The 19,579-nt window shown below is 41.2% G+C and overlaps 1 protein-coding gene across 2 annotated transcripts in view; it reads right to left on the bottom strand.

Annotated features, from left to right (window-relative positions):
• The window catches only part of LOC117492303 (mitochondrial import inner membrane translocase subunit tim16-like), a 108,564-nt gene that overhangs the window by 74,173 nt on the left and 14,812 nt on the right, over window positions 1-19,579 (bottom strand). For both annotated transcript variants that reach the window (XM_034142475.1, XM_034142473.1), the window contains exons 8-9: window positions 4,438-4,521; window positions 3,820-3,902 (exon numbers count right to left, since the gene is read on the bottom strand). In XM_034142475.1, the coding sequence (XP_033998366.1) occupies window positions 3,820-3,902; window positions 4,438-4,521 (167 nt within the window). The remainder of the gene's footprint in view (window positions 1-3,819; window positions 3,903-4,437; window positions 4,522-19,579) is intronic.

The following is a 19,579-nucleotide window of genomic DNA, read 5'->3' as shown; positions in this document are numbered from 1 at the left end:
AAGGAGGCTTAGACACAAGCCTTTGTTTCCTCAGCTTCTTTATCAACATTCATAAAAATGATACAGGCTGAATAAACAGCCGGAAATAAACAGTTTGACCTTGTCCTTTACCTAGAAACAGGGCAGCTACTCTGTTATCAGCGCTTTCTGATTGCACACTACCTCACAGGAGCTATTTTGCTTTGTAAAGCAATTGGCCGTCGCCTACTGTAGATTAAATGAGAAGACTTGATTACGTTTTCTCCCAAATGTAACTCCTGAAGCCTCGTTTGTTCTTGACAGTGATCTGGATGTTTTCCACTGTTGAGATTATCAGACAATAATAGTGCCTCATCCAGTAACAGCAGCGTTGGTAGAAAGCCCAGACAGGACCTTGGGCAATGCTGCAGCTACATTAAAACAGAGCAAAGAAGCTAGGAGGAGGAGGGGGGGGGAAGGATACAATAATTGATATGGAGAAGGGGATGATATGGGGTTTAAGCTGTCATCAACTTTGCAACATTTACAAGCCTTTTTAACAAAAGACAAACTTCAAAAATAGTGTTGTTGTTGAGTATAGTCAGCAAGAAGGAAATGGCAAAAAACACAGAAGTTGCTGCTTTGGAAAAAAATATACATTATAAAGTTACTTGTATTAGTAGATATCTTTCACGCTCAAAAGAGAGATTTAGAGGGGAGAGTTAGGAGAAAGAAAGGTCAAGGAAATATTTTGGCAAAGAAAATGATATGAGAAGAAAGAGGGAAAGAAGAACGGCAAGGCCTTGCATGTCATTTGACTGCCTACCTGTTTTATGTCAGTGCTGGTCTACAAGCATCTGGAGGGGATGTGTCCTTGGGAGTGATCACTCTCTTAACCCGTAATATGATAGCTTGATTGAAGTGAATTAATAGATGATAAACTGCAGATGTGCTCGGCACACACCCCAACAATTATGTTTATTACAAAATAAATCCAACAAAATAACTAGTATCAAAATACAGGAAACCAAAAGGACTTTTCTCGAATTCAGCGCTATTATGGTATCTAATAATTCCCATATGATGGACGGACATTTGGAAAACTAGAAGGAGGCTGAGTAGGAATGAATCAGGAATGCTTAACAGCTTGTCACCAGATGAGAGGGACACTTTGGTAGAAATCCTCACATTGCTGGTACATTCTCTTCAAGTTGTGTCATCATTGACGACCATTAAACAGGGCCGCAGACCCTGAGTAAACTTCAACATTCCTCCGCCTAGTGCAGACACCAGGGAGACAAACCTTACAATAAAATTAGCTAATTAACACTATTTTCTGTGGTTTTACCAGAAACCCATTTCCTGATGTGCTGAGTTAAGTGGGGATTTTTGCACTAGTATAAACATCACAAAAAAAGTCTTGCTTTGGTATTGGGGAGAAAAAAAACTGTAGCATTAGATATCTTGAATTTCCATGAAAGTATGCTGGCACCGAACAATGCGATGGATTCAGATGGGGCACTCATGCCCCTTTCACACCGGCGCTTTTCCAGCTCCTGCTGGGAGCTAGAGCCTGAAAAGCGCCGGTTTTTCCTGTTCACACCGCAGCGGCGGCGCGTCATAGCTCCGGAATGCGGTTCACTTCCAGCTCCAAAAAGTTGTCGGTCCAGAGGCAAGAGCTTTGGAGCTATGACGCGGCGTCGCTTACGTCTCTTACGTCGAGGCGTGCAGGAAACCTTACTTTGACCATCCGTTCGCTGTTATTGATCATTGTGGAGAGCAGGCAGACGTTTGGTTTGTTATTATAGCAGCTATCGGATGGAATTAATACATGGGCTGTACAGGTTGTCATGTCCGACTATCACAAGTAGAATCATAATGAAAAATACGCCGGTAAAAAGTGCCTGGAGAAAACGGCTTAGCAAGTAGTCCGTTTAGCTTCGGTTGCTATGCTAACATCACCCATGTTATACCAGAGAAACTTTCATAACAGCGTTGTGATGCCAAACAGTGTCAATTCAGACTGACACACATTCACTTAAGGGGAACTGGGGATATGTATCAGCTGCTTGTGTGACAGTCAGACAGTGAATACTTTAGAGCCGTGTGAGCTAACCCGGAGCTAACGGGAGAATACACTCCCGTTGAAAAGCAGCCAGCACTGCAGCGGTCGGTAAATGCTGAAACACATTAATAAACAATGAACCACGGCACTCTGGAGAAAAGTATAAGGTTGGAGAAGTCGTTATTTAATTTAATCTGGCTTCGTATGATTAAAAGCAACACGATCGTCGACCCGACGCAGTCCCCCCCCCGTTGTTGTGGGAGAAAATCTCTCGGCAGCTCTGGGCAGTGTGAACAGAGCGGGAGCTGAAAAGGGAAACGGGAGCTGAACCAGAAAAGCTCTCGCTAGGAGCTAGAAAGGGAAAAGCGCTGGTGTGAAAGCCGCATCAGACAGGCAAGTATCTGTCTCACTCAAAAGAAGGAGGAAGCGGAGGAAATGGAGATGAGTGGTGAGCATGAGGACAGAGGGAGGAGGGACAGTGGAAGTTGTTATTTAGAACCCCGCTGTGTCAACTCCTAAACATTCATCACACACACAGGAAGGAAAAATCAATAACATTCCTCATATGCCGATTCCCTATGGTATACTTAGGATAGAACACAAAACTGTACCATACTCATAAAGTACTTTTATATTCACACTTTCTGATCCTTTTTGCAACCAAACATAGGCACATACAGGACCTGGACTTTAACACCCCACACACACACAGACACCCAAATCCAGCACCAGACACTTTTTACGCTGCTATGGACAGTCTTGCACTAATGTACATTTCTCAAAGATATTGAAGTGACTGTTATTTTGTATATAGTGATTGTTGTGCTTTTATTCATGTCTTAATGTGTGCATATGTATAAATGTGTCTGTTGATTGTGTATATATCGGTATATACATATTTCTATACATATTTTTATATATATTTGTATTTTGTATTCGGGATTGTGGGAAAAGGTATTTCGATTTCTCTGTCTCTACTCACAAACTTTGATACAGACTCTCAAATTGGTGTGCCAAAGAACAGACGTAGATTCCTAGCTAGCAAACTACAGAGAGCTCTGTGCAGCTACTGTACATATCTGCCTTTTCACAGCAATAATAACGATAATAGCTTTACTTATTCTGCCACAGTGTGCTGACTTGCCAGGCAGAGTCAGGTCTGCTTTAGTTTAGAATGACTTGGCCCACAAACCTGTTTATAATAGCACTAAAATGCATGAGTTGGAACTGACAAAGAGAAGCCTAACTCCCACTCGCTCTCTTCTTTCTCCCTCCTCCATGCTTCCATTCCTCTCCTCTCTGGAGTGCAGCCACGCTCCTGCTCTCCTCCGGCCCTCCGCAGCCGTGTTTGGAAAAATAAACTGGGCCATTCGGAGAAGGTCAGCAGTAGAGATGACAGCGCAGAACTGAAGGGAGAAGTGTTGATGTGTGTACTGCTGTTTCCTGACCCTTTGCAGGGATTATGCACAGAGGGACACAGAGAGAGGATAGAAGTCTCTGTGTGCCAAGCTGACCCAGGAAATGGCAAGAATGTGAGGGATAGTGACAGAGCTCTGGGAGGTCTGCTTTCTTATCAAGCTCCGCAGTGCAAAGGCCCCTCCTGACCACGTTAAATATATGTAAATCAGCAATATCTACATACCACACACAAACTGTATCGCACACACACAGTCACACTTAACAGCATCACATGACCTGTCCATCTCACTGACAGACATCAAATTGAAAGAAGGTCAGCGTCATGACTGTATGGGGGGGGGGGGGGGGCAGTGGCTGCACACTGATGCAGTACTCACCCGCTGGCCACGCCGAGCGACACCGAGCTGACTGAAGAGCTCAGCTTCCTGCTGTCCCAAAGCCTCGCCTCCCGACTACGCATCTACACACACAACAATATGACAAGTTAAGTACTGTAAACATGACAAAGAATAACAACAGATCGGGTTAAACAAACTTAATGAAACTGTGAGTTCTTAAGATGATTCGTCATGGATTTTCACTCTTTATAAAGAAGTAAAGGCAACACAATACACTGCATGGATAGATTTTTGCACGCATTACGTGTTTGATAGTAGACATATTTTATTTAATCGTTTTTTTGATTGCACTATATAGTGAGGAGAAATTCACACTTTAAAAATGATGATGCCTGAAAAAAATATTTGGAGCTTTTAGAAAATAGAGAGACATTTCACCAAAAATCAAGTTAAACTTTTGTAAAAAAAATAAATAAAATCGTTAAATAATGTTCACTGTTTGTTTCAAATATCATCTTAACTTAGTTACTGTTGATCTTTTGGTATCAGGGTTTTCTTTTGCATTTGCAACATGTACTTGTTATTGTTCTCTTGCTATATATTAAGTTCACATTTGACAATAAATATTATCACACACACGCTATGAGTTTATCTCACCATATCAAAGCCTGTGGTGAGCAGAAAGTCGTCTTTGGCCCACAGGATGCGGGAGTCCTTGTTGTTCTGAAGGCTCTTGGCACTCTGCGGGACAAACAGTGAAACATTTGAAACAACAAAATAAGACAAATGTATTCTACAAGACTTCTTGATCCTAACTTTTTGAAGTCAATGTCTCTAGATGAACCTTGACTTTAAACATAACCTGGAGGTAAAGTTGCAGATAATGAGGGGGGGGGGGGGGGGGGGGTTGGGTGGGGGGGTGGGGGGGGGGTGGGGTGGGGGGGGGGGGGTGATGAGAGAATGATTTGCAGGGATGAGAAGAAGACACAGAAAGGAAGGAAGACAAACAGGACAATTCCCAGGTGCCTTTGACAGATCCCTGTGGTTGGACAGAACAGGACTTGTCCCATGAAAGGAGCGCTTGTTATTGTTGATGTAGGAGACAAGGTGACTTTTGCCCCAAGTACGGCTTGGATTACCAAAACTGTGACTCCACGTCTGTGTGTGTTGTTCATGGTACTGAGACTTTGTTACGTCGTTTCCATGGGGAATATGTGTCAAAACAGCACTGCCACGCTGGGTTTGGTAGGTGGTCTTCAGATGCAAAACACACATGTTGTCAGAGGAAACGGCTGAAAACAACTGCAGGTGTTGAAATGAAAGAATGTGTATGTTTGTAAAGAAATCATGTAAGCGATAGATGTCCTGTAATTATGATGGTGAGTACAAGAGGAAAGGAAAGACGAAGTTAAGGCATTTAACTGCTTAAAAGTGTGGTTTCTAAGTAACATGGGCTTTAAAAATCCCTAAAACCGTGCTCTTTAAAGCTTACCCTCAGGTCCTTACTTAGTGTAATGTGTCAGTCAGTGAGCCCCTTGAAATCTGTGTACTAATACTACAGTTACACTGAGCTTTCCCATTAGACACGGAGGTCAGAAATGGAGTTTCCATGGAACAGTTTCCTTTGGCCCCTTAGACCGCTTCGTCTGCCCAAATTACTGTTGTCATTTTTATGGCCACAATAACCCCGAGGAGTGTGGCTGGACATCTGCGTATGGCAAGAGGACAGAGGCTTATTTTCCAAGGCTCAACACTCAGAAGTTCCTGCCTCATCCTGTCACTTTTAAATGGCCTCAGATGACAAATTGTAAAAACAAATGGAAAGAACTTGAGCTGCCATGTTGCACCCCTTAACATGGGGTAGGTTACAGGGTAGCACTGCTGTTCATACAACATCCATTAACGTAAAACCATCTCTGAGTTCAATGCCAAATCAACAACCAAAGCGAACAGTTGGACAAATAGGGACGAACAGAACTATTAAATCAAGCCAGACCACGTAGAGGGACACGTACATGTGGGCCCTGTCAATTCTAACTAAAACCCCATTTCAATCTCCTTCCTTCCTGACGTCACTCTCGCCACATGCTTGGCCAAGCGGTTTGTGAATCGACTGCTGAAAGGGAGAAACGGAGGTTCTGATTATGTTTCCTTTAAACAGTCTATATCAAACCTTTCAGCGCAGTTTGCTCTTCCCAAATTCTCGGAAAGCGGACGATAACAGACACACATGTTAGCTTGATGAGCAGGAGTTTGAGAGACAGATTCCAATTGAGGATAAGGGCGTTCATTGTTTAAACTGACTTCAATGAAAGGGAATTTTTGAAGTTTACTCCCTTCCCCATGTGAGTACTTTAATTGTCTTGTCTTGTTTAGTAGATCTAGATATTTAGAAATGAGGCACCGATTTCAGGATGAATCATTTCTTGATCAGGAGCCCCTTGGGGCACTGAGGTGTTTCAAAAGTGTTTCAAAATTGATGTTCCAACCGTGGTTGCCAGTAATGCTGAGTAATATATACAAATTAAAATATGTTCAAATAAGTGACCATCAGGTTGTTGTGCTGATTTTGGAACTTTAGACTGAATACATAGAAATAGAAAGAATCGTCGTTTTTTTTAAAAGTTGAGTTTGAAGGGTTTGTATTTTCCAAAATGTTTGACTTTCCCACTCAGTGTAATGCTCAGGCCAGGACTCCTGTGCTGGAACGGTCCTTGTCGGTGAAGTAGAACGAACTATAAATCCTAAGCATTTAGATAAATCTGTATTTATGGGCCACACTGGTTTATGGGTTCACGCCCAATGTATTGTCCTCAGCTATGAGGGGACTTGACATTGTTACATATGTAGAGAACACATCCCAACATCAAATCAGTGTTTTAAAAAGGAAGTTCCCAGATGTGCACTTCTGCACCTCTCTCAGGGATGATATGTCTTAGTCCATACCAGCGTTTTATCTGACACCATCTCTATGCAATACAGATGTTTTCTGGCTCCCTGTGTGCGTCCAAATAGCTTTATCCACTAAGAGGGATTAGAAAACACTCTTCTGACCTGGCTCTCAAACACGTTTCTGAAGTTATGCTACCAGAGCACTGACAGAGTTGATAATAAGTCCCGGTTGAATAAACACTTAAATTGTGACTCAAGATCATTTCTCTGCCTGCAGTCAGCCAGTATGCAGTTTGCAGATACCTGAACTCATATATGCCTTGATAAGTCCCTGCAAGTGAGTCAGAAGAAAAATAGCTCAGATGTATGAGAGAGGCTCAGAGTAAACCAAGACCTCCAAAAATGCAATAGATCAGAAAAGAGCGAGGGAAGGAGAAGGCTAAAGCCAGCACGGTATAAACAGACACGGGGATAATTCATTGCCATTGAGATGTTCATCGGCAGCACCACTGGCCCATTTCCTTTCAGGGGCAAGACAATGCAGAGTTGGTACTCTGACCAAACTAGGAACGACTTGAGCTGTGACTATTTTAATCTGCTCAGGGTCTGCTCGACACTGGAACTGCTTTTAGGAGCAACATGTGGCGTCTGATTCATATTTCTGGCTGAGAGCAGCTGAGAGGCCAATAGTGTTCATTTAGCATGCAAGAGTAAACAGCAGAACTACTACATCATCACTTTTTTTTCTATATTCAGTCATGCATCAGCATTATTTTTATAGTTTTATAGTTAAGTATTTCAGCGTGATGTCTGTGTTTCACATTACATCATTGCTCTGTACTAAGATAAAGGAAGAACATATAATCACTGCATCATGGAACATTTTTTTGTATTATTCAATTCAAAGATTAAAACTCAAGATGTGCTCTTTTATTCTTTAAATAACTTATTTGCTGCTACCTGCCCATTACACTATTTTATATTAATACCTGTACCTAACAACAATTACAGACACAATTATACTAATGTGAACAATAAAGTATTTAGTTAACACGTTGTTGGCATTAGTTTGGCAGAGATTTGGTCATAAAAAAAGCACTAGGTATATTTTCATCTTAAACCTATGACAACAGGCAATAGTTTAAGGGATCACCAAGGTTTTTAGAATTCATTCTCAAGGTTTCAAGAACATGTATACCACATTTATAGACGGATCCTTCCAGTAGTGGTTGAAATATTAAAAAAGTAAAAGGAATAACCAAAGTCATAAAGGATTAATTCCATTAGCATCCATTTTGTTTTTGCCGCTGCTTTTAATTGAACTATTCACATCTTAAACTGCACTGTAACTTTTAACTTTTATCCATGTATTTTTTCTTTTAATGTTTATTTTATTATCTTTTCTTTTTAATGACTGATTTTAAATGCCATTTTCATAATGTCTTCCATTTTTGTAAAGCACTTTGAATTGCCTTGTGTTGAAAGGTGCTATATAAATAAACTTGCCTTGCCTTGCCTAGCACCAAGGATATCTGTGCCACATTTCATTGCATTCATCCAGTACATACCATTTCACTAATACTCAAATGTTAACCTGCCTGTGGAGGTAAAGTCATGGGATTACCAAAGTATGTGTGATTCATTGTCTTGGGGACGTAAATATCTGTACCAAATTCCCTCACAATCCATCCGATATTTCATTAGATATTTCAGTCTGCTCCAAAGGACTGTACAGCTTTGCCATCCCTGAAGCCATTTCTGTAGTCTGGCTAAAAAGGCAATAAGGATTCTTCAATAACTTTAAAACACACCCAGCCTTATCCTGCCTTTAAACCTGACTATGTATTAGGGAGGACAAACAGACAAATTACTCCTTGAGGGAGTCAATAAAAAACAACAACACTGAAAATAAATCACCTTTCTATGAACCATGTCTGGATCAGACGGGCTTAGTGTTGCCATTACAGCATCCCTCGGGCCTTCACTTCGCTGCCTGAGCCAACCAGCTTCAGGGCTGAAGGCCAATGAGCCGACCTGACGTCTCAGTGCAGACAGCTATACACAGATCACACCGCCATGATGTCATCCTCCATCCGGATATGAAGGCACGTGCTGCTTTGAGCTCTTTGACAAGGTGTCATCAGGGCTTCGCAGCTTGAGCGATTAAGGTCCAATAGAGGATTGGGGGGTTTGTGCTGGGCCTCAGCTTTTCCCAATAAACAGCGTTTCAGCTTAAGGTAGCGTAACGCAGCCGTTAGAGAGCCATATTAATAGGAACGGCCCGGGGGCAGCCAGAGGACACAACATCTGGCTTGTGTGCGTGTGTATATAAATGTTGCCAAACAGTATCTCTCCTCTGCGGCCATACATTTAACTTAAATCCCATTCACCTAGAGCCCCTCGCCTCTCCTTGTGGCTGAGACGTACACACATGCTTCAGATCGATCACAACACAGAGGGAGAGCGGAGAGAAAAATAAGACAAATGTTTTCCTTAGCAGCCAAACAAAGAATCAAAGCAGATGAAATGTACCCAGAAAGAAAGAGAAATGGTTCACAACTGGACAAAATACTCAAAGGAAGTGTAAAGAATCATGTACACCTGTTTGAAGTGACTGGCTCACACACTCAAGAAAAGGAAGTTGAAGAAAGGACATCACATCTGGAAAAAGAATATCACTAACACAGGTGTCTGCTCCAAGATGTGGGAAACTATTTTTCCGACTACCAAATGGTAAAATTGATGAGCCAGGTCAAATAAAAATAAAGAGGGGAAAGATAAAGTACAAGAAAAAGAAAGCCTTGCTGACCAATATAATGACAATAACCCTCAAATGACACCAGGCAGATTTGACAGTACAGTTAAGCACTTTGCAGATGGAGAAGTAGACACAAGAACGTGCCAGTCAGAAGTCTGGCCAATTACAGTTTTATAAGTCTATTAAATATCCTCTCCCAATATAAACAAATCAGGATCAGTCCATCTCCTTCTGTCCGTCTCCCTCAGCTTTTTAACTTCTGAACTTCAACAGACGGAGTGCACATCTGTGTCACTCACGGAGAATGTTGATTCACCCAACAGGACGGATATCAGGTGTCTGTATGCACATATGGGAACAATCACAATCTCTGCATCTCCCTCTCCCTCTATCTCTCTCTCTTTCTGTCCGTCCTTCCATCTCTCTGTGTATCAGATGAATTGAGAGGGGAAGTTTTTAATGAGTGCCAGCGGTGCTGTTATTAATTTAGAGTGCTGGAAGATCAAGTGCTTATTTTTCCAACTTCCCCCAGTGTTATTATAAAGTATATTGGCAGATCCTCCAGAGAGATAATGTGTGTTTGGATTAGATTATTGGCAAACATAAATCCATGCTCTGAAATGTTCAAACTCATTTCACATCAAATTGTATAGTCCTTCATTTGTTTTTTAAATGAGAAAATATCAACCACTGAGGTTAGACTGTTGGTCTGTTGTAGCCAGTGCAGTATGGCGTTTTTAAAGGAATAGTTTAACATTTTGTTTGACATGCTGTATGCCTATTTGCTTTCTTGTCAAGTGTTAGATAACACTCTCATATCAAGGGTTTGCTTATCTTGGCAAAAAGACTGGAAACAGGAGAACAAAGTAAGGAAGGCTCCATCCGGAAGCAACAAATTCCACCTACCAGCACCTCTAAACCTCACATTTATTTTATAATGTATTTTATAAAAACGTTTCTAAAAAAGTGTAAAAGCTGGGGTTGTATAGAGAAAATCTATAGTAGCTATTTGCCCGATAACCAGTCTTTATTTTATTTAGTCTTTAACAGGCTGTGGGCTGTATCTTTATAACTATCATACCAACATAACAGTGATATTGGTATTCTTATTTAACATAAAAAGCGCATTTCCAAAAACTAGGACTTGGAACTCAATTTGTAATTGTATGACTCAACTTTTAATGGTAAAAATGTATATTTTACCCCTGCCTTAATGTAACTCAAGTGTATGATAATACAATTAGTTTGCTTGCCGGTTCTTCAACAGTGCGTGTCCCTGTCTCTCTGTGTAGTGTCTAATAGGCAACACATCACCATGTATAGCCCCATCTGCAGCCACTCATCAGTTCAACCTGCTCCTTATTTTCCCCTCTCTTCATCTTTCCACTCTTTTCAAAATATCATGTGTTTTTCTTAAATTTCCCCTCCTCTAATCAATAACCATTGCTTTGTACCTTTCATCACCCCTCAAACAGACTGACTTTCAGTCTTTTCATCCATGGCTAATTTGTCTTTTCAGTAATTATTGGGTTTTCTTCATCCTGTTCTGCCTTCATGGCCCATTTCAGTTGTGTTCCTGAATCAGGATTCACTATCTTGAATGTAACGGACTTAACAGAAGCAGACAGGCTTTTAGAAATAGGAAAGAAGGGGGGGAACGAAAGAGAACCGGAGGGGTCAGACGATGGAAATCAAACCAGCCATTTTATTGTTTCATTTAGTCTGCTGCCTACAGCCACTTTTTCTTTCTTAATTGGAACCAGCTTACGCTTTGCTCATTTCTCAAAGAAATTCAGATGCCACAAGTCCTTTTTTTTTCTTTTTTTCATATCCTTCCTCTGCTCTCTTCCTGTCTGAAGATGAAAATGAACGTGGGCAGAGAGTGTAATCTTAGAAAATGAAATCACAAAGTGAATCCTTAGGTGCAGCTGTAATAGTTGCAGTGACTCCACTGACACGATCGATGAAGAAGAGTGTCAACTTATACAGTACACACAGTTTCCAAACAATTCTTCAGTAGAACAATTGAAAAACGGTAGACCCAAACTGTCTAAGTGCTTCTACGGATTCACCTTGCAGACTGTTAATGTCATTATCTTTTTTTCACATTTGCCTTGCCTGGAGTCATTCTTTCCCCCCCGTCTCACTTCCTTTGTGTCAGCAAATGAAAAGCATAGTGCAGTAAAAATCCAAGTTGTGAGCCAGCAGGCCTATGAGCAGAGATACGGGGCCAGGTCTACTCCGGGACCTGCAGCCCCTGGGGGGGGGGGGGGGGGGGGGACAAGTGATACGAACTGGAATGATCCCCAGTTAAATATAGTATCAACCTAGAATGGGATATCCAGAAGTCATCTCCCTAGGATAGTTGTTTTTAGTTTTTTTTCTATCCATAACCTTATCATCTTGGCCTTAAAGTGTGGAAAGATTAAGATAAGACACATAGGATAGAGAACAGAGCAATACATGGTGAAAAAAGGCCATACTGCAGCCTTAGTTTTACAGACGAGGCCATCAATCTTGTGGGGATCAGGGGGGATTTCCTCAATTTCATCCTGCACACACCCCATTTACTACATATCCTATGTATCAAATATCCTATACTTCCTGTCTTATAAGGTGACAGGTGCAATGCTGTCATGGATTTTGCAACAGTTTCACTGTCGGCTTAGGGGGAAAAAATCGAATAATACCAGATTTTAAAGCCATATTTACCCATAAACAGTCCTTATTTTCACACACACAACCTGCAGATGTTTTTATCAATCAATCATTTAGTGTATAAAATGTGAGAACTCAAGTCAACACCGTTTCCCAGAGCCCTACGTTTTTAAATCTCTAGTAATTTGATATGATCAGACAATAAAAGAAAAACAGCAAATATTCACATGGGATAAACCTAGACCTAACATCCCTCAATACTCTCTTAACCATAATGGAGACTTTTGAGAGACTTATGGCCAACGACTGTTAACGGCAAAGACGTCACCCTGTGTTTTAAGAGGTCAGGAAAGAATATTGGCTTTAAGAATCATTCTACCCCATGGAAAAATAAATCAAGAGGGGAAAAAAGGTAGATGGAAAAAGAGGGTTTAACAAGAGAGCAATCAGTTCCCTGATAGTGAATGACAGAAGTAGAAAGAAAGAGAATGTTGAAGTGTTAGATAGAAAAATATGCAGATAAAAAAACAGCACATTATATAACAGGTTACACAGATGTTTTGAGGCTCTATGAATGAAAGATGTGTGGTTTGTCCATGAGTAGCTAAAAATCGGGCAGGAAAAAGGCACGTTGTATGATGAAGCGCTCTGGTAGCCGCAGAGCAGGAGGCCCAGCTTTCTCACTGGTGTAAGCTTTCAAAAGCTGGCACGACACTGCTATACCTCTCCTGCTGCTGCACTCTAAATGTTTGCTTCAGTCATCCTTTAATTTAAAAAACTTTCCAATTCATCAATATAAAAAGAACTAGAATTTTTCCTTGACTCAGGCACAGTCGTAAAACCGAACATGAGATATAACAATTCCTGCCAACGGATATTTCGCTGGTGAAGAAGTAATCTTATCCAGCACGTGCATCTGTTGAGAAACGGTGTAAAAACCATTACCCTGTCTGAGCCAGGGTTGCTGTATATCAAATCACAACAATTTGCTAAACAGATCTAGCCAAGGATCTCTTGTTTTTAATTTGCTTATTTTGGATGAGTACAAACATGAAGAGGTCATCTGACTAAACAAAATAGATGCTGGAGAATCTAGGAAAAGGGCCAAAGCATACAGAAAAGAACAGCTAAACTCCTAGTGTAACAATTGAATTATCAATAATCCCTTAATCCTAAAATGTTACCTAATGTAATTGATACCGTAATGAACCCCAAAAGATGTCGTCATATGTTTTCCAAACTCATATCTGAGTCCTTTTTACTAGTTTTTGGGTGCAGTGAGGCTTCCTCAAATTGTGATTTTTGGGCCAGGCTACGCAAACACTTTAACTGCCTTGTTAAGTGAAATGAAACACTGAAGTGGTAGGAAGGCTGTGATTATTGAGCCAAGGTGCTAATTGGGCCGTGTGGCCACAGTCAGAAATCCATCCAGGCAGCCGTTCCAGTTGGGCTGAGGTTGCCAAGGGGACAACAGATTGGACCCATTCGCACCACACAGAGGGTGGGAAGGGGGGACTGGCACGAACTGCACTGTGCCTACTGGCAGGGGCCTCCCTCTGGGAAAAAAATCCAAGGTCACAGAAGCTGGTCTTGGATCAGAGCAACTTACAGAGCTGGTCGGTTCCTGGAACTAACATGATTAACGGGACCATTGAATTGCCCGAATTCTGCGTTTCAGGCCAAAAGAAGCACTAAGAGAGCCAGAGGAGATTTCCAGTGCATGTTTTGCTGATCTCCGGGGTTTTTGATGGTTATTGTGGTTGAGCTTCAAGCAATGAATATTCTAAAGAGAATTCTAAAAGATGCACTTAGTGGCTTGATCCGTTAAATCCAAATAGAGATCCGTGGGGCAGGATTGGGCCCTAATGACAGAGGGAGGAATGATGCTGCTGACGACAGCAAGAAACTCCGAGGGCTGATGAGAATCTGCACTCCAGACCTGCTCTGTTAAAAACAAAGAGATGATTCTTTGGGTTTTTTTCTTATGGAAAGAGGCTGTTAGACATAGCAGAAGCACACGCCACTATTCAAATCATGGCCTCATTGTTGAAGACACCATGAAGCCCCTCAATCCCTGTAGGCTGACCCACCCTCCAGTGCCTGCTGTCATTTACAGTTCTTTCATAGCCGCAACGGATACAGTTGGCTGGCGTAGCTCCCTCCCTGAAACCACTTCATAGAGGCTTCACATCTTCAAAGTTCCCTCCTCGCATTTGTATAAGAGCATGAATTGTACACAGTGGGATTCGCTGAGGAGGCACATGTGTGAACAGCATGTCTTGGTCATGTCATTTGTGTATAATCATGGAATCCTTACTAAATACTGGCTTTATTTTCCGTTTTACAATCCTTTCTTAATCTACTATTTGTTTACTGTAATCAAAGAGCAATATTGGAACTTTCCTGCATCCGCTTCAAGGACTGAAACCAATCATAGCAAAGCAAAATTCTGCAACATATGGTCGAAAAACAAGTTAAATGTGATTATAATTACAGCAGCAGGTGTTAGCCTTAAGGGTCATAAATGTGCAATGAGATCAAATGTGTAACATGCTAAGCAATGATGAGGCTTATATCTTATAAACACTGGGTATCATTTCAATGCCCACACAGCTCAAGTGTTGACCCCTGGCACGCTCAATGTGCCGCAAGAGATCTTAGGCAGCTGACTGACAGCTTGATTAATTACCTCATCTTCTCTATGCTAACAAATAGCTCAATCTCCTGTTGCTGCTCGCACTGCTCAGTAGAGATCTCCCAATTACGACAGGCCCCCCCCAACGCCAACTTTACCCCGACACTCAGCAGCTTCAGTCAGGGAGAACTGTTTAGCTCTTGCATGAAACCACAAAGTGCAGCAGAACCTGTTGTCTTAAGAAGCTCAATTAGTAAAAGATGACCTAAGTTGGCTTTTTTGTTGGGAAAGGATGTGGCATTTATAAGACATGTGTGAGCCACATTTCAGGGCCCCTATACTCACATCAACAGTGAGCATAGAAGAGAAACATTCAGCACTAATACAGGTATGTGGCTGTGGCTCAAGAGCTAGGGCGGATCATCGACCGCATCCACACATCCTTTACTTTAAAACATTGTAATTACTCCGAGGTTCATAAAACACTCAGTTGAATCAAAGATATGTAAACAAACTCTGATCATACAGTAAGTGATTGATGAGTCAATCTGCTTTACTGAATTGAGATGATGCAATATGGGAAATAGTCATGGCGGTAAAATAGAAAAGATGAATCCCCTTTTTAACTGCTTTAGTGTTAAATATGATTATCAAATCAAGATTTACAATTTAATGATTGATGACAATGATTTGCTAGATTTCAGTCAAATAACAGGTTGAAGATTCCAGTTTTTTGCCAATTATCTTATTATCTACAATTGTATTGCTTCACTATATAATGATAATCCATTCAACAAGCTTTGGGTATTCAACTGAAGTTTTGAGAACTGCAGTGTGCTTTGGCTTTCAATAACAATTACAGAAAGTGCTGACATAATGGAAACTCTTATAAATACTATTATTACTAAACCAAATAGCCAATTAATGATTAACGGACATTATTTTTCCAGCTGGGCCTGCCTAAGAGACATGCCTAACAACATGGCTTTGTATCTTCTAAAACAAAAACATAAGACTCTCTTAGTAGGCAACAAATCTTTCTGTTCTGTGAGAGCGCGCTCCCCAGTAAAGTAAAGCAAGAATTTCAATAGAGGTTTGTTTTATAGTCCTCACTTCTCATATGCAGAACCATTGTCTGAGGTCTCTTGTAGCTAACCTCCACAACAATTAGGCTAACATATGGAGAAAAAACAGGATAATGGAAATAGCAGCAGCGATTGGTCAAACTGAGGTCAGCTGGCCTCCCCAACACAGCACTTTATTTCCCTCGGGGCTCTCTTAAGTCGTGTCTTGTTCTCGCTGTACTTGGGGCCTACTGTGTATGCATGTATATCTCATCTGAGAGTCTGACAGGAACACTTCTGCTATGCTGCTCCGTTTGATTACAAAAAAATATCTATGTGTGATCTATCTGGGTTTCCATTATTGTCCTATATACACACATGATATGTATGACACAGTGCAGAAAAGAAAGCATTCTATCAAACTGAAATGGAAGGAGTCTGTCAACCTATCCTTTGATTTCTTGTTGCCAACAGTTCATTTCAGAATCAGAATCAAGTGTATTGCCAGGTACGTTTACACATACAAGGAATTTGGTATGAGGCGTGTGGCGCAGTGGATAGAGCCTTGGTGTTGGGATCAGGTGGTCACAGGTTCAAACCCCACTGCAGTCAGCATGTCGTTGTGTCCCTGGGCAAGACACTTCACCCCAAATTGCTCCTGTGGGGATTGCCCACAGTATTGAGTATGTAAGTCGCTTTGGATAAAAGCGTTTAACAAGTAACATGTAATGTAATGGTATGGTGTCTGGTGCACACTTTGCAGGTGAATTGCTGGAGAGCAGTTTCGAGAGCAAGCATTTGAAATCTACAGGACATATTTATTTGTAGTAAATGATATACACAAACTCTGTAGTGTGTTGACTGATACCGATGAAATAATTAACCAATTGAAGTCATAACTGAGGTCTGATGCTCACAAACCCACACGATACATTCCCCTCAGGATAAATTCACACACAAACAGCTGAACTTCCTTCAGCTACTTTCGTGCCAAAATAAAACCACCTTTAACAAACAAACCACAAGCGACCTTGAGGTTATGAAAGGCGCTATATAAATTCAAGTTATTATTATTATTATTATTATTATTATTAATTGATCATTTGCAAAACAACACAGGATGCAGAAGATCAACCGCAAGCCAATTCACACCTCATTCTGCTGCTCTGGCTGTGCAAAGGCCAAAAGAAACTGAGCACATTCTCCCTGCTCTCGTAATACCTCCAGGAGCGGCAGACATCAGCCAAGTTTAAAGCAAAGACAGAGAAACAATTTGCTTGTTTTAAATATAATGGATGCTATAAATGGAGCAGTGCAAAGCGTGATTGATTCCACATTGTGTTTCCTGAAAAGTGAAACGGAGATATGGAGGGCAAACTAAGGGGAAGTCCCATGGGAGCTGCAAGAGGCTGACACTGTGCTGATGTCAATGTTGTGATTCATTTCTTATTTTTATTTAATCAATACGTTTTTCTCTCCCCGTTCAAATGATGACAGAATCCAAAAACAAGGGACTCCCATGTGAACTGATCTCATTTACAAAGTAACAATGGTTGTTTCATTATTTAACCTTTTTTTCTCTCAACTCTGAAGAAAGATTCAGGCAAAATATGACGGACATGTACTTCCCACTATAATGACTCTTCACTTCCATGATGCAGCAGGAGAAACAGCTTATCGTCATCAATGTGTGGCCCCAGGTGTCACCCACATGTGCATAGGGCCGTAATTAGTCGAGTCCCCGGGCAGCCAGCGCACTAATGAGGCCTCTGCTCACAAACAACACACACATGTGAGCAAAGAGCTGCGTCGCTGCCAGCTGGCAACCACTCTTACCCCTTTCCTCCAAAGAAATACTTCAGCGCTACCCCGAGAGCACACACACCCACAAAGCCTCGCACACACACAAACCAACCCTGATCGTTTGCTGAAGCAGCTAAAAGCCCTTCAAACCAAAAATCTGAACCTTGCATCTTCGACCCTGCACTTCTTAACCTCAGAGCTCCTTCTCCAGCAACCAGACTGACCAATATTCCTGAACCCATCCTCCTGTTTATACCCAAACACACAAAACATAATTCAAACATGACATCCAACCAAACCCAAGGAAAATGATCTCTTAATTTACAATGAAAATAAGCACATAGGAGTAAAGTCATACAAATGAAGCGCTGATGTATCAATCGTGGTTGAGATGGACTCAGGAATGGAAAATCCAGATTTTGCAGCACTGTTCCGAAAATATCTAGCTCCCTAATTTGTGAAGACTCCTCTCAGCTGAGTCAGAATCATTTAAAAGTATAACAAACCCTGGCACTGGCAGAGAGGCGGCCAATAACACCAGGAGCTGAAAGCTGGACAGAGGGGAGAAGACAGACAGAAGAAAAGGAATGGGGGTCACAACATCTGGGCTGAGTTTACCACTGGCTATTACCAGGTCCTGAACCCAGGAGGGTCAAATGGAAAAAGATACCAGCACAATACACCATGCATTGGGGATATTTTTAGAAAGAGGGTTAGCAAACAGAGAGAGACAAACAACATGAGGGAGACAAAGGGGAGAGAGAGGGCGGGGAGGGGCACAGAAAGACGATGTTTAAGAAGAAACATAACTCATATTGGTATTTTCAATACTTGAATAAATGCATTTTGATGCAGCATAATGCATGTTGAAATATCAAGTGAAGCTCTGACTAATAAGAGGTGACGTAATGGTATATATTTATCAGTCATGAGAAGGTCAAAGGTCAAAGGGATTACATTGTTTAGATGGGGATCAACTACTAATTGGCAGCTTGACCTACGCACAAATAAAGACATACTTCTTGCCAGGTGTTTTTTTTCATTTATTTATAAGACCTGGTATTTCCACAAGAAAGGGAAGATGTTAGTGCGACACTGACTTAAATCATGTGCTTCATGCAGTCACACATTTCCTGCTTAGTCATGTTTACATTTGTGAAGAGAAATTGCTGTTAAACGCATAAAATAAAAATCTGTGTTAAACCACCAAGCTACACATTCAGAAAGTGTCAGAGGCATGTAAATCACGTTATCACGAATGGTGTTGTTCCATCCAACAAGCACGATTGGGTACGTTGGCTGGATAGATGAAAAGTTTAAAGAAAAACAAAAGCATTTTTGGCTCAGATTCCAGTATTATAATGTAGATTGTGGAGCTGGAATGTGGAGCTCAGCATTCAGGAAGGCTGTGACCTATTCTTGGAATGAGCGCAGATTCTTTACAGACATTATATTTCACATTTCATAATGTTGACTCCGTGTCCCTGTGGTGTTAGACATTCGCCAACATCTAAACAACCTTCATTCTGCGGGAAGTATCAATATCTCATTCTCTGGCCAGAGTCTTATTATCATTATGTGAGAAGAAATCACTTGTTGGTACAACAGAATACTGAGCATTTTTGGGACTGAGAAAATAGTGTGGTACTATTTTAAATCCTGGAGTATGAATGCGTCTCTAAACTTGCCCTCATCAACCTGTGGCTTAACTCTAAGAGGCTGCTGACCTGCAGGCTGTATGCCAATTGTTATTTGATTAACCTGTGTATTATTATTTATAAAGTTAACCAACTTGTTATCTCTCTCAATTCAATGGGGCTTTATTGGCATGAAAGCTAAATGAAACAATTTTGCCAAAGCATCAAAATACATATTATTTTCACACACACACACACACACACACACACACCACACAACACGACACAATCACACACACAACACATCACAACACACACAACCACGAACCAGACACACACACAGCACACACAC

Source organism: Trematomus bernacchii, unplaced genomic scaffold, assembly GCF_902827165.1.
Source record: "Trematomus bernacchii unplaced genomic scaffold, fTreBer1.1, whole genome shotgun sequence".
Taxonomy (NCBI): Eukaryota; Metazoa; Chordata; class Actinopteri; order Perciformes; family Nototheniidae; genus Trematomus; species Trematomus bernacchii.
This window is presented reverse-complemented; position numbering and strand designations above follow the sequence as displayed.